This window comes from Rhinatrema bivittatum, chromosome 14 (genome assembly GCF_901001135.1).
Source record: "Rhinatrema bivittatum chromosome 14, aRhiBiv1.1, whole genome shotgun sequence".
Lineage (NCBI taxonomy): Eukaryota > Metazoa > Chordata > Amphibia > Gymnophiona > Rhinatrematidae > Rhinatrema > Rhinatrema bivittatum.
The window spans coordinates 33178348-33190622 of record NC_042628.1 but is presented as its reverse complement, the minus strand read 5'-3'; the positions used below and the strand labels follow the sequence as shown (position 1 = coordinate 33190622).

General features: G+C 45.7%; 1 protein-coding gene across 7 annotated transcripts in view; it reads left to right on the top strand.

Moving 5' to 3' along the window:
- KIAA0556 (KIAA0556 ortholog) overlaps positions 1–12275 on the top strand; it is a 152106-nt gene that overhangs the window by 37791 nt on the left and 102040 nt on the right. For all 7 annotated transcript variants that reach the window (XR_003852620.1, XM_029576639.1, XM_029576637.1 and 4 more), the window contains 2 exons: positions 7121–7293; positions 8424–8536. Coding sequence is in view for 6 of the 7 variants with exons in the window: in XM_029576639.1 (XP_029432499.1) it covers positions 7121–7293; positions 8424–8536 (286 nt within the window). In the remaining variant the exon portion in view is untranslated. The remainder of the gene's footprint in view (positions 1–7120; positions 7294–8423; positions 8537–12275) is intronic.

Below are 12275 nucleotides of genomic sequence, written 5' to 3'. Positions count from 1 at the left end.
ATGCAGTGTCCATAATTAGGGTAATTAGGATACTTAGGAATTGGGAAGTCTGTTTGTCACCGTAAAATTAATCGTCTGGGAAAGCTTGTTGGAAGAGAAATGTCTTCAATCTTTTTTTGAATTCTTGATGACTGGGTTCTAGTCTAAGATCTGGGGGAAGCATATTCCACTGGTGAGGGCCTGCTGAAGATAGCGCTCGTTTGCTCAATGATGATTTAATTTGTGGAGCCTGCAGTGTTCCTCTGTATGCGCTTCTGATTGGTCTGGAGGAGGTGTGTGGTTGTAGTTGAGAGCTTAATGAGATGGGAGCTAGTTTATTTGTCGCTTTGTGGATGATAGTGAGTACCTTATAGAGTATCCTTTGTTTAATGGGGAGCCAATGTAAGTTCCGGAGGATTGGGGTGATATGATCTTTTTTGTTGGTGCTAGTTAGAATTCTAGCTGCTGAATTTTGAACCATCTGTAATGGTTTGATAGTGTTGGCTGGTATACCTAGTAGCAAGGAGTTGCAATAGTCGAGTTTAGAAAGAATGATGGATTGTAGTACTAGCCTGAAGTCGGAGAAGTGAAGGAGGGGTTTAAGTTTTTTGAGGACTTGCAGTTTGTAAAAGCAGTCCTTTGTGGTATTGTTTACGAACTTTTTTAGGTTTAAAACTGGTTGCCAAACAGTGCTGCACTTACTGCCATTTTCTCTGCTACTAAAGAAGCCACTGATCCCAGGCTCCCTACCAAACCTTTGCCAAAGCCACTGCACTAATCCCAGCTGGGGAAGAGAACATAAGAAAATGCCATACTGGGTCAGACCAAGGGTCCATCAAGCCCAGTTTTCCTATTTCAGTGGCCAATCCAAATCTCAAGTACCCAAACATTAGATAGATCACAAGCTACTATTGCTTATTAATTACCATCATAGCAGTTTATGGATTTATCCTCTAGGAACTTATCCAAACCTAATTACACTAACTGCTGTGTAACCATATCCTCTGGCAATGAATTCCAGAGCTTAACTATGCGCTGAGTGAAAAAGAGGTGACAGCATTCCCTGGCTTGGGAGGGGAAGAAGGCAGAAGAAGAAAAGAAAATGAGTGAAAGGAATATATAATTGAAAATAAGAAGGTTGGGTATTCAGTGGGTCAATGAGAGGAAAAGTTTCCTGGGTAGCTAGACTTGGATATTCAGTGGCACTTAGCTGGATAAGGCTTCCACTATGCATGGCTAAAGTTGCCTAGGTGACTTTTTTTTAGGAGAGCAAGTTTTCTGACCAGACACTCCTAGGTAATTTTATCTTGCTAGTGCTGAATATCTGTGCTAGCCAGATAAATTTTAGCCATGCCCCTGGAATGCCGTCCCCCTCCCCTGCCTCTTTTTAACCAAATACATTTTAGCTGGGTAATAACTTACCTGGATAAAACTTTGCAGGTGGCAGGGGTGGGAATTTCAGGGTTTGTCAAAATATCAACCTCCTACTTTTATAATGCTATTGTAGAGACCGTTTTACAGAGGTTAGGAAAAGCTAAGCAGAAAAAATATCCCCTTAACCCCCAAATCTACATTGCACACTTTGCTCTGTCCTCGCTCTATTTTAACCAGCATTGTACATTTCACTAACATGACTTCAGTTCTTTGCACAGCTAAAAAACATTTATTCTTCATTCTTCTACTCCTAACATACCATGACCTGACACCTGTACAGAGAAAACTATTCAAATGGGGGAGAGATGGGAACTGGGATGGGCAAGAAATGGGGACACAGCTTTATCTCTCACCCTCTTGAAGGAATCACTATGCACTCTGTCAAAAAAAAAAAACCTGTTCAAGACCCATTGTTTGACCAAGGATACTTTAGCCTGAGGCTCCATGTTTTCTGCAATGCTGGTAGAGCAGGAGGATCACTTGCATAACCACGCACATGGTTATGAAATACAAAGCCGCAAGATCTTAGATGCTGTTGATCAGTGCTTTAGAATATTTACTTTGACTTGCAGAAAGGTAGTAGTTCCTGTTCGGACCCCAGATCAGACCAGACCAGACAAGTGGGTTTTGCCTCCCTACCAGCAGATGGAGGCAGAGAGCTAAAAACTTTTGAGGCCCTGCTACATAACTGAGAGTGCCACCTGCAGTCTCTCAGAATTTATCTGTCTCCAGCAGATCTGTGGAAGTCTGATGCAGAGGGCCTGTTTTATGCTGGATCCAGAAATCTCAGGAGAAGTCTTCAGCAGATGCTGGTGTTTAATAGCCAGGCAACTCAGGTGGAGGCCAGGATGGCATATGAGGCTGACATGCTTTATGACTTGAGCTGGACTTCGGCCAGGAATATGGTTTGGCTTCAGTGCGACATCTGCTGTGGTTGCAGAATGTCAGCTGATATGTGGTCCAAGTCTCAGCTCTGTAATCTTCCCTTTAAAGGAAGGAAAATTGTTCAGGGAGGACCTGAAACAATTGATGAAGGTTTTCGATGAGTCTAAAGTGAATAAGCTGCTAGAGGATAAGATGACAGTCAGGAAGTCTTTTCCATCTCTCTCTCTCTAGGTTTCAGGAGTTGTGGCAATTTTGTCCCAGTAAGGTTTCTGATAGGCAGCAGTCCTTTTGAGGAACCCGTCGACTTCCCTGAGAGGGCTCCAATCAGGGGGCTGGTGGCGGTAAGGCTTCACAATGAAGCCAGGCTGATCCACTCTCTTCGAGATGGCAGTGGAAGGCCGTCTATCACAGTTTTATGAAGAGTAGACCAGGATTACTTCAGACCAATGGGTCCTACCAATGGGTCCTAGAGGTAATAAGGGGCAGCTATGCTTTAAAATTTTCTTGCCCCCATCATGGAAGCTTTTGTGGTGTCTCATTGCAGTGATTTGGGACACTTTGTCGCCTTCAGTTGCTGGGATGATAGTACCGGTAATGGCCTGGGACCGCAGTCACAGAAAGTACTCTATTTACTGTGTTGTGCCAAAAAAGGAAGGTGCCTTTCATCCCATCCTCAATCTGCAAAAGGTGAAATGTGATACTGCAAGTTCCCCGTTTTTGCATATTGAAATATTGTGGATGGTGATAGCAGCAGTTTGTCTGGTGGAGTTTTTCAGACTTCGTTGGACTTGATGGAAGCCTATCTGCACATATCCATTCAGAAAGAACATCAAAATTTCTTTGTTATGGTTCTGGAGTAACTCTTCCAGTTTTGGGCCCTCCCATTCGGTTTGGCGACTGCACCTTGCACGTTCACAAAGGTGATGGTGGTGGTGGCAGCAGCTCTCCTCAGGGAGGGGATCCTAGTTCATAGTTCAAATCTCTGGCTTATACGTGGGAAATCGGAGGAGATATGCCGGTGGTTTGTGCATACCGTGATGGATATGTTGCGGTCCTTGAGCAGGATGTTGAATTTGGTGAAGAGTCACTTGAGCCCTACCCAATTGCAGAAATACTTGGGGGCAAAGTTTGATACTCAGCTCGGCAGAGTGTTTCTCACATTGGAGAGGATTCAGAAGTTATAATCCCAAGTGGTGCAGATTTTGCAGAAGCCAGTGCCCAGGGCTTGGAATTATCTTCAGGTCCTGAGTTCAATGGCATCTATTTTGAATTTGGTGCCATAGGCTTTTGCCTACATGTCCTCTACAGGAGGCATTGCTGTTGTGCTGGAATCTGTCAGAGAAGTTTCATTGGGCTTTACCGCTGCAGGATATTTCCAGGTCTAGTCTCTCATGGTGGCTGTGTCAGCCCAATTTGGAGAAAGAGATGGGCCTGGAGGTTCTGGACTGGTTATAGGGATCACAGATGCCAACCTTAAGCGTTGGGAGGCAGTCTGTCAAGAACGGCTGGCACAAGGGCTTGTGATAGTCATTGGAAGCATCCTGATCTGTCAATCGCTTAGAAACGAGAGCAGTGTGCAGGGCATTGGTGGAATTCCTTCCACAAGTCCAAGGTCGAATGGTCATAGATTTTCAGACAGTGCGACAACTGTGGCTTATATCAATCAGCAAGGGGGAGCGAAGAATCGTATGGTTGCCCAAGGAGCCCAGGACTTTTTGCCTGGGCGGAGCAACATTTGCATGGGATAGCCACTTCACATGTTGTGGGAGTGGACAATGTGCAAGTGGACTATCTCGGCAGGTAACAGTTGGACCCGGGAGAGTGGGAGCTGTCAAAGGAGGTCTTCAGCCTTATCCAGTCTCGCTGAGGCAGTCCCTGCCTGGATTTGATGGTGACAAGGAGCAACGTCAAGGCAGCAAGTTTCTTCAGCTGCAGATGATAGGTCGCAGCCGAGGGCATAGACACTCGGGTTCTTCCATGGCCGACAAGGATCCTGCTAAACGTGTTCTCTCCATGACCGTTAATAGATCGAGTGGTAAGGCACATCAAGAGGCATCCAGGCCAGGTGCTACTGGGGGTGCCGAAAAGGCTGCGTCATCCATGGTTCACAGATCTAGTTCAGCACACAATTGATGGGTCCCTGAGATTGTCTCATTTGCAGGGGCTGTTAAGGCAAGGTCCTATTTTCTCGGATCAGGCAAATTACTTTTGTCTAGCAGCTTGACTTTTTGAGAGCAAGCACTTGCGAGAAAAAGGATACTCCTGAGGCCGTGATTTTCAAGAGCTTAGTTTACAATTCCTTGTGGGTTCAGGTGGCAGCCATGGGGTGTCTCAGAGGTATACTACTAGGAAAAGGTTGTTGGCCTCACATCCAGATGTTGTGAGTTTTTTGAAGGGGGTCGACCTTCTGCGGTTGCCGGTGCATAGATTGGGTCAGACATGAAGTTTAAACTTGGTCTTGCAAGTGCTTTGTGGGCCTCCGTTTTGAGACAGAGGGAAGGTATCATTAAAGGACCTCCCGTTCAAGGTTGTATTTTTGTAGGTAATTTTTTTGTTCAGAAGGAGCTGCAGGCTTTGTTCTATAGGAACCATTTTTGAAGATTTCGGACAAGGGAGTGTCTTTGTGCATGGTACTTGCATTCCTATCTAAGGTGGTAACTTCATTTCACCTTAATCAGACTGTGGAGCTCCTGCCTTCCTGAATTGGTCTGCTGAGTCACCAGAGGCAAAGGTCACAAACCGTTTTTGGTGGTCAGATCATTTCTTTGTACTGTTTGAAGGTGTCAGAAATAGATACAAGACCTCCAAGGGCACGATAGTGCGTTGGCTGAAGGAAGCTATTGTTTCAACCTACCTTTGTAAGGAGAGAAGAATTACAGAGGGCTTGCATGTGCACTCTACTAGAGCACAGGCAGCGTTGTGGGCCATGTGTCAATTAGTGTCATCACAGGAGATTTGTAGAGTGTGGTGTTCTCTTCATCCTTTATCTTGCCGTTACCGTTTAGATGTTCAGGCTCCAGGAGAGCCGACGTTTGTCGAAAGTGTGTTTAGAAGGGGTCTTTTGTGGGCCTGCCCAATGTAGGGGTGCTTTGGTACATCTCACTTGCCTGGACTGATCTGGGGTACAAACAGGAAAGGAAAATTGGTATTTACTTGCTAATTTTCATTCCTGAAGCACCACAGATCAGTCCAGAGACCCAGCCCCTTAATGTTCTCAAGACCGTTACGGCAAGTCTGTATTCTGGCATGCTTACAGGGAAGAACTGTCAGAATGTGTATATATGTGTGTGTATATATATGTATATATATATTTATGGTTTTTTATATACCGATCTTCTTGCATTGGATGCAAATCAAACCGGTTTACAGTGAAACAGTTCAACTTGCCTAAGAGCATTACATGGAACAAAAGAACAAAAAGAACATAGAACAATGGAGTGCTTGTGAGCACAACATAAAAAATGAGGAACATTTTAAACATTAAAACAGATGGAACCTTTGGTAACAATTCTTATACACAATGGGCCTGATTTTAAAAAGCATTTACTCGAGTAAAACAGGGTTTTACTCGAGTAAATGCACTTTACTTGAGTAAGTGGGCTTTTGAAAATTGCTATAATATATGCCATTGAATTGTCCATAGGATTTACTTGTGTAAGTGCACTTTACTCCAGTAAATGGCTTTTGAAAATTGCTACGATAGTAGTTACATTTACATGTGTAACTCCTTTTGAAAATTACCCCCATAGTGAATAAATGAGCCATCAATGGTAAAAACGAAAAACAGACCGGATTGACTTGATTGAGAAGGAATACTGGGGCGGAAGAAAGAAAGGTGGACACGGGGCATGGAAGAAGGGTGGAAGGGTGAGATTGAGAGAGGGTGTAGGAAAGGAGAGGAATTAAGGGTGAACTTAAGAAATGGAACCAATCAAATTTGTCATGGGTAGTCCATTGTGGGCTTTCAAGGAAATGCAAGGCTAAATAGCCAAGTTTTCAGTTTGTTTTTTTTGAACGAAATCTGGCAGGAGTCTTGTCTGAGTTCTGGTGGGAGTGTGTTCCAGTGGGTAGGACCTGCTGTGGATAGTGCCCTGTTATTTAGCGAAGTTTTGCCTTGAGGGACGAAAAGGGTGCCTTGGTATGCTTTTCTGATCGGTCTCGTGGATTTGTTAATGCATAGCTGAAATGTGAGATCCATTGGGGCTAAGTTGTATAAGGATTTATGCATGATGGTCAGCACTTTGTACAAAATCCTGTATTTGATTGGTAACCAATGGAGGTTGTAAAGGATAGGTGTGATGTGGTCTCTTTTATTGGAGTTGGTCAAGATCCTAGCTGCCGAGTTCTGTAACATCTGTAGGGGCTTAATGGTGGTAGCTGGTAGACCAAGTAGTAAAGAGTTATATATATTTATATATATTTATATTTATATTTTTATATATATATATATATGCCCTCATTTAGGGGGTTGTTGAGTTGTTACTCTACAGCTGGCTTGGGTGGGTACAGGTCAATACTGAGGGACTGCAGGTGGCACTCAAAGGTTTTTAGTTCTCTGCCTCCATCTGCTGGTAGGGATGCAAAACCCACTTATCTGGGGTACTTCAGGAACGAAAATTAGCAGGTAAGAACCAATTTTCCTTTCTTTTAACTAATTTTATGCTAGATTCCATGTTGTATTGCTTGAGAAAATATAGAGGATGTATAATTTGTTCATTATAGAGCTTTATTGTTAACACACTCATAATGATATATTTAAAATGTTTGTGGTGTAATTTTATTATTTCATTGCAGTTTTTTGTTTTTTGTGTGTGTGTATTAGGACCATCAAGTCGTCGAGAGAGACCCTTGTCAGCGGTCAGAAAGAATATTTTGGAGAGCAAAGACCCAGACAGGTCTGCTAACGAAGTTATCAGTGCAATGCAGGTGGAAAATGAGGCTTTACAAAGAGAGATGCAGTCCAATGCAAAGGAGATAGCTGATGTTCAGCAAACGGTAAATTTGGAGAAGTGTTCTTATCAGATTAAAGCTCAGACTGGATCACTCTTGGACTCTGAGTTTCCTTTTTTTCTTTACTATGGGGTATGCTCACTTCCATTTTGGAGTAGTCTCCCTACACACTCACATCCCCAGGAAATAAGCTGGGAATTCTCATTCATCCATCACCATATATTTATTGGGGAACTTAGTCAAAAAAAAAGTTAGGTGCCTAATTTCAGTCAACTTAGGGGCCTGAGTTTTCAACTGAAAATCCACCTAAATCTAGTGGGGGCAACATTCAGCTGGTGAGCAGCTTGGCTAGTTACCCAAATACCCTGCTAGTTAGCCGGATAAGTTTTATGTTCAAAGGCACGGTCACGCCGCTCAATATACCTGGCTATCTTAAAGTTAGCTAGATATGTTTATCTAGTTAATTTTAAGTCAGGTCAGTAGTATGACTAGACTTAGCTGCATAAGTTAACGGGCTAAATCTGAATATATGAGTTAGGAACTTGACTCGCAAAGTAAGGAATTTAAACCCTATGAAAATTGACTTCCTAGAGGTCTTCGTTCAGCAGGATGATCAGTGGGAATGTTAACTGGGCAATTTTACCTGGATATTCAGCGGAACATACCAGGCTTAAGTGTTCCTCTGAATATACCTGGTTAAAGTTATCCTGGTAACTATAGGACACCAGTTTTTCCAACCAGACTTACCTGGCTACCTTTAACCAAAAAGTGTTGAATATTGTTGCTTTCTGGCTAGAGAAGCCCAGCCCACAAAATGCTACCAGCACTGCCTTTTTAAGTCTGGGCAGGTTTTGTGCAGAAACAGCTGGGTAGAGAGGGTAAATTATTCAAATCTCAGCTTTTTGTTCAGGTAACTTAAAAAGTTACTTGCACAAAGCCTTTCAGTGTCAGCCTCACAGCTGTTACTGACAATGTCACCAGTCAATATCCTTTTCCATATCAAGTGGATGAGATAACATGCTACAAGATATTCAGATTAGCAAATTTTATTGCATAACTAGTCTTGCATTCTTTAAAGGCAAGTTGACTTGATGATAGTTTTGTATTTAATTTATGTTTTTAGGGGGTGTGGTACGCCATGACATTAAGCAGTTATATTTTTTTTTTACATACAGCTATCACTAGTCTCAGGCCCATCATTAATAACAAAAAGTTATTCCCAACCAAAACAAGAGGAGAGAACTGTAGTTAATGAGGCCATGGAAAGAATCAGGGTTTTGGAGCTAAGGTAAGTACTTGAATATATTTTAAAGAGGATTTGTGGTAAAGTATGAATAGGGCATGGGACCTTGCAGGTTCTCTCTGCTGAGAGCTAGTGGGCAATCCAGGTGTTATGATGTGCCGTAACTGCTGTCTTCATGTGCTCTTTGGTATCAGAAGAGGACACAAGACAACAAACATTGGACGTCCTTCAGTTCATGGACCCTCCAAAAAAAGTCTTGGCCATCCCTGTCCACGAAGTTCTGCTAGACTTACAGTACAGACTCTGGGACCATCCATGCTCAGTACCATCCATAAATAAGAGAGTGGACACCACTTATTTGGTACAATCTGTCCCTGGATACCAGAATTCGCAACTGCCACATCAATCAGTTGTTGTGGAGTCTGCATAAAAGAAGTCTAAACGAATAAGACCTCATTCCTCCACTCCTCCAGGCAAGGATGACAGATTCCTGGACTCCTTGGGCAGGAAAATCTATCAAGGGGCCATGCTCAATACAAGGATTGTGTCATATCGGTTATATATGATGCAATACCAGAGAAACCTGTGGAAACAGATACAAGATCTCTCAAATTCCTTACCACAGCAGTATCAAGAAGCAGCTCAAACCATAATACACCATTCCGGTGGTGGGAGCCACCACTCTCAAGGATGTCCAGGACCGCAAACTTGAATTTTATCTCAAGCATATCTTCGAAGTCTTGGCCTTAGGTGTCCGCGCAACGATCTGCAGCAGTCTCGTGCAGCGGGCAAGCCTTAGGTGGGTTCAATAATTACTCGGCACCCAGGACCTCCTGTCTGCAGAGACAGAGCAGGCTGAATGACTGGAGGGCCCTCTCTGATTTACATCCATTCCTTTCGTGGCTGCCGGGCCTTCCGGGATGGTAACCCACAACATTCTACTGCAAAGCCCACCTCCCAGTGAGATCCGCCTGGCCCATTCCTCCGTTCCAGACTTAGGTCGATGTCTCTCCCGTTTTCTGGTTGAATGGGTCAAAATTTCGTCGGATCAGTGGGTCCTCGAGGTGATAGAAAAAGGTTACGCTTTAGAGTTTGCTCGAGATCTGCCGGACCTGTACATAGTCTCCCCTTGCGAGCACTGGAAGCGGGCGGCTGTCTGCTAGACTCTTGCCAGGCTCCAGGTTCTGGGAGCCATAGTCCCAGTTCTGGTGGAGGCGTCGGCCAGCATTCCATCTACTTCGTCGTGCCAAAGAAGGACAGTTCTTTCTGTCCCATCTTGGATCTCAAGAGGGTCAATCGGACCCTCAGGGTACCCCATTTCCGAATGGAAACCCTGAGGGTGGTGATCGTGGCAGTTCGTCCAGGCGAATACCTGGCCTCCCTCGACTTGACGGAGGCCTATCTCCACATACCTATTCGTCGCAAGCATCAGAAGTATCTCCGTTTCAACATCCTTGGCCAACACTTTCAGTTCCAAGCTCTGCCTTTTGGCCTCACCACCGCCCCACGCACCTTTACCAAAGTCATGGTGGTGGCAGCAGCTCTTCACTGAGAAGGAATCCTAGTCCATCCTTACCTGGACGACTGGCTCGTGCAGACCAAGTCGGTGACTCTTCTGCAGAATAGCAGTAGCTCGGGTCCTTGCTCTCCTAACCTCCCTCAGGTGGATAGTCAATTCTTCAAGAGCAACCTTCAGCCCTCCCAGGTCCAGGAATTTCTGGGGGCGCGCTTCGATACAGAGTCGGCAAGGTGTTCCTCCCAGACGCTCGGGCACTCAAGCTTATCGACCAAGTACACAAACTTCTTTTGCTTCCGCTTCCCACGGCATGGGACTACCTTCAGGTCCTGGGGACCATGGCTTCCACTATCGACCTGGTCCCCTGGGCTTTTGTGTACATGCGACCATTACAGAAAGCTTTGCTATCCCACTGGAAGCCAGTGTCCGAGCAATTTCAGACGCCCCTAACTCTCTTCGATTCTACCATCGCCGATATACAATGGTGGCTGTCTCTAGCGCACCTCTTGAAGGGAATGAATGCCCTTACTGACTCCGCAGTGGATTGTAGTGACGACGGATGCCAGCCTCTCTGGGTGGGGAGCGGTCTGTAAATCCCAGGCCACGCAGGGGTACTGGTCCCAAATCCAGTCCCGCTGGCACATCAATCATCTGGAGGCACAAATGGTGCGCCTGGCTCTCAAGGTTTTCCTTCCTCTTATCCGCCGCAGAGCAGTGCGTGTACTCTCCGACAATTCCACTACGGTGGCTTATATCAATCAACAGGGAGGTACTAGGAGTCGTCTGGTTGGCCTTGAAGCCAGCAAACTCTTCGCCTGGGTAGAGAGACATCTGGAGCACCTGACGGCCTCTCACCTAGCGGGCAAGAAGAATGTCCAAGCCGATTTTCCTCAGCCGTCAAGGTCTCAATCCTGGCGAGTGGAAGTTGTCTCGCGGAGCGATGGACCTGATTGTTCGCAGGTGGGGTCCTCCTCACCTGGACCTGATGGCTACCTTGACCAAGGTTCTTCAGCCGCTGGAGGGAGCACTGCTCAGAAGGAGTAGATGCCCTGGTCCTTCCCTGACCCTCAGACGTTCTCCTCTACGTGTTTCCTCCGTGGTCCCTAGTGGGAAAGGTTCTCAGAAGAATAGAGCTCCACAAGGGGCTAGTCATCTTCGTGGCACCCAAGTGGCCCCACAGACCGTGGTTCGTGGATCTGGTGAACCTGGCGATCTACCTCTGCCATCTACCATGCCTACTTCGGCAGGGTCCCATATTTTTCGACCAGGCAGAGCACTTCTATCTAGCGGCCTGGCTTTTGAATGGCGGAGATTAAGAAAGAAGGGATACAAGGAGGAAGTTATTTCCACCCTGCTTTGGTCCCGGAAGCCATCTACATCTCTTGCTTATGTCCAGGTTTGGAAAATTTTCAAGAATGTATGTGCGGAATCCGGCGTACCGGCTCATAAAGCTCAGATACCCCAGGTCCTTTCTTTTCTTCAGAGGGGCCTATCCAAGGGTTTGTCTTCCAGCTCTTTGCGGGTCCAAGTGTCCGCCCTTGGCTCCCTCTTAGGCATATTCGGTGGCGGCTCATCCGGATATCATTCGTTTCCTCAAGGGTGCTAAGCACTTAAAGCCACCTGTTCGGGCTACTTGTCCCTCGTGGAGTCTTAATTTGGTCCTTCGGGCCCTCTGCGAGGCCGCTTTTGAATCTCTCCGTCGCTCTACCCTTAAAGATTTGACGCTCAAGACTGTTTTCCTGGTTTCCATTTCCTCCGCCAGAAGAGTGTCAGAGATTCAAGCGTTGTCCTGTAGGGAGCCCTTCCTATGGCTTTCTGATTCAGGGGTTTCCCTCAAGACGGTACCTTCCTTCTTACCGAAGGTTGTCTCTTCCTTTCATGTCAGTCGATCAGTGGAACTCCTGGCCTTTTCTCCTTAAGATATAGCTGGTACGGCGCTGGGGGGTGATCTTAGGCGGCTTGATGTGAAGCGGGTTTTGCTGCGCTACCTCCAGGTTACCAATGAGTTCTGAGTTTCAGATCATCTTTTTGTCCTCTGGAGTGATCCAAATAGGGGCAACAAGGCCTCTAAGGCTACTGTTGCTCGTTGGTTGAAGGAGGTGATTGCTTCAGCCTATATTTGTCATGGCTGAGCAGTTCCAGACGGCCTTAAGGCTCATTCTTTGCGTTCTCAGGCTATGTCATGGGTGGAGAGTCCGTCTGTCTCTCCTCAGGAGATATGCAGGGCAGCTACGTGGAAATCTCTGCACACTTTTGCTCGGCATTACC